The sequence below is a fragment of the Arachis ipaensis genome, chromosome B06 (genome assembly GCF_000816755.2).
Source record: "Arachis ipaensis cultivar K30076 chromosome B06, Araip1.1, whole genome shotgun sequence".
NCBI lineage: Eukaryota > Viridiplantae > Streptophyta > Magnoliopsida > Fabales > Fabaceae > Arachis > Arachis ipaensis.
Window position 1 is genome coordinate 5,110,722 of NC_029790.2, and position 3,055 is coordinate 5,113,776.

Here is a 3,055-nt window from a genome sequence, read left to right on the forward strand (position 1 = left end):
AGATGCATAGAAATTTTCAAATACTCCATCCATTCTATAATATTTGGACACGGATCGTATCCAAATACATTGATCTAAAAGTATACGTAATTTTTAAAGCGACAGATATTTCAGAACAGAAGATATATCCGAGACTCCAGATAATTATTACAGTAGAAAAATTACCTCGATATCAATATTTTGTAGAGTGTCTTCAAGATAGGGCAAAGCTCTACAGGAGCAACAGGCTTGTTTTCTTCAGGATGCAACACATTCAAGCTTGATTGGCTCAGAAGCTCAAAGAATGCTTCCACTGCAGACACTCCCTACAAATACATAGAAATGAATATAATTCTTATCACTGTTTTAATGCATACAAGAAGAAGAAGAAGAAGATAAGAGAAAAAGAAAAAAAACTATATATACCTGTATCATTCCTTTGCCACTAATGCTGTCACCCATGTCAGGGCTTAGTTGACCTTTTGCTAACATTTGACCATACCATGCATTACGCCCTTTTAAGAGAGTCACATAAGTATCAGCCAACAATGGTCCTGCAAGCTTTTCAGGCTCTTCAGCCAACAAGTGAGTAATGAAGATCATCTCTGATGTGCAGTGTGCAAAGTATACAGATTTGCTTGTTGCACTCTCATTGGTTAGTGCTGCTACCATACCTGAAAACAAGATGATATAGATTACAAAATCAGAGTTAATGGTTATCATGTTAGAGATGAAATTATCCATGTACTTTTACTCAACAGCTTGAATATTGTTCTGCTCTCAAAACCACACACAGTCTAATATCTAGCATGATATGCTCCTTTCTGTATTTTCCTTAAAATTGTGGAATCTTTTGAAGTAACCAAACTAAACATGTGAAATAGATAAAATTGAAGTTTACCAGCTCCAATTGCATAGACATTTTTCAAGCCTCCCATGACTTCATGAGTGACAAGGTCACTGTTGTCCCACACAATAAAATGGGGTTGTCTTAGAAACTTTGCAAGAGGCTTCCTCCATTTCTCAGCACCACAAATTCTTGCATTGGCATACTCCTTGTTGTAGATTTCTGATGCAATATTTGGACCCCCAAGATAGAGTATGTTCTCCATAGGCACTCCAGCTGGCAAAAAGTTACATTCCAATGAAGAGGGAACAAGAGAATTCTAAGCAAAGTTAATAATAGAAATGAAATGCTTACTTGCTTGGTGAATCATCTTAGTAGGAGTAATAATATGAGGAACAGGGTCCAATGCAGCTTGAATACCCTTAGCCAAAGAGATTATAATAGGAACTGTGATCCTCTCCTTCCAATACTCACTAATCTCTTCAAAAATCTCCCTTGTCTCAGTTGAAGGCAATCCATTAACAACAATATCAGCATCCCAAACAGCTTCCTGCAAATTAGTAACAACTTTCAAGGGACAAAGGGGTGTGTCAACCATGTTCAAGCAAAAACCATCCTTCAGAATCTCATCAGCAAACAGTGTCCTATCCCCTAGCCTCCCCTCCACATATTTAAGGTAAGCGCATCGCCGGATCAGCCGGCGCAGGACGTCTTCCCTCGAGTTAATCACCTCGAAGAGGTGCTCGGCCGTCGCCCTGTCCACTGCCCTGCCTGCCCTCCTCCATATCCTAATCTGTATCTTGTCCCTGAATTGCCCATAACTGTCTTGAAGCAATGCTGCAAACACACTCCCCCATGCACCTGCTCCTACACTAACAATTCTCAGAGGATCACCCTCTGATTTTCCAATCAACTTCCTAAGTTCATCAAGCTTCTCCTCTGATAAACATCCACCATTCTGAACACATCCATTTTCATACGCTAATGTACCATTGCTATTTCTAAACCTCCCCATTATACTCCCAACCATGCTCTAATTATGCCTTCTATCTCTGCTTTTATATGCCTCAAATCTTTTTCTGCCTCTCAACTAACTAGTACCAAATTTTATTCTTTTCACCTTAACAATAAGATTACGTTAACTAAATTATTATATCTAGAGTTGGTTGATATTGCTTGACCAAAAGCTCCAACATTAATAACTAGGGGTCTTTTTCCAGAATTTTCCGACCAACAATTGAAGCCTATCAATCATATCACCACCCTCAAAAATTTAATTGCATGAATGCATCACTCACTCTACACACACATGTATTATATTTAATTAATTAATTAATTAATTAATTTAAACAGTGCACATGAGGGGGCATTATTAGATAAAAAACATGAAGAGAAAAAAACAAAATAGAACTTTGTTTTCTCCGTCTATAAAGTTTGTTGATCTACCAAATAGAGAACCAAACTTTCGTGCTGGGAACTACAAAGTTATTAAGTTACTGTAGCCTTTCATTGAACTAATTAATTAAGTCATGAACACAGCTTTTTTAATGGTAGAAACTAGAAACCGACATAAATTAAAAGGTGTATTAACGTACAAATATCGTATTATTAAAAATAATTATAATTATGAATAAGATACTAGTTGTGAGGCATGGGTGTCCACAATGAAAGGGTATCTATCCTAATCCAAATGGCATTAAAGGCTATTGTGGGTGTTGCCAACTTCCCCATCGGCCATTAATATCGAATCGAAGGACTTGGCCTATTTTTCTCATTTCTCATTGTGAAATCATGTGACTCAGAACTCACAACCTTAGTTGTTATTACCCTATTGGCCCCATTCTGCCTCCATCTTAAATACTCCTCCTTCTTCCATCTGCTTTTAAAGGACACTTATTAATTCACAAACTATTATCACTATTATTGTACTGAAATTTAATTTTGATGCACTCACACAATTTAAAGAATTTTAGAGAATTATTTATTCGGTCAAATATAAAAAATAATTATTTTTATTAATGTGATGTTATATAATTAAATGCACGTATGAAAGTACTTTATACTGATATTACATCAAAATTAAATTCTTATTTTCAGATTTACCTTAGTGTGTTAAGGTTTCCTTTAGTCCACTAAAAAAATTTTAAAACTTTTAAATTCATTGAAAATTTTAATAAAAATATTTTATACATCTAAAAACTAGTCATCAAATCGAGATAAGCCTCAATA

The 3,055-nt window shown here is 35.6% G+C and overlaps 1 protein-coding gene across 1 annotated transcript in view; it reads right to left on the reverse strand.

Annotated features, from left to right (window-relative positions):
• The window catches only part of LOC107645508 (glycerol-3-phosphate dehydrogenase [NAD(+)] GPDHC1, cytosolic), a 2,670-nt gene extending 423 nt beyond the window's left edge, over positions 1 to 2,247 (reverse strand). The window contains exons 1-4 of the mRNA XM_016349551.2: positions 1,181 to 2,247; positions 881 to 1,102; positions 406 to 653; positions 166 to 305 (exon numbers count right to left, since the gene is read on the reverse strand). Of these exons, the coding sequence (XP_016205037.1) occupies positions 166 to 305; positions 406 to 653; positions 881 to 1,102; positions 1,181 to 1,856 (1,286 nt within the window). The 5' untranslated portion in view covers positions 1,857 to 2,247. The remainder of the gene's footprint in view (positions 1 to 165; positions 306 to 405; positions 654 to 880; positions 1,103 to 1,180) is intronic.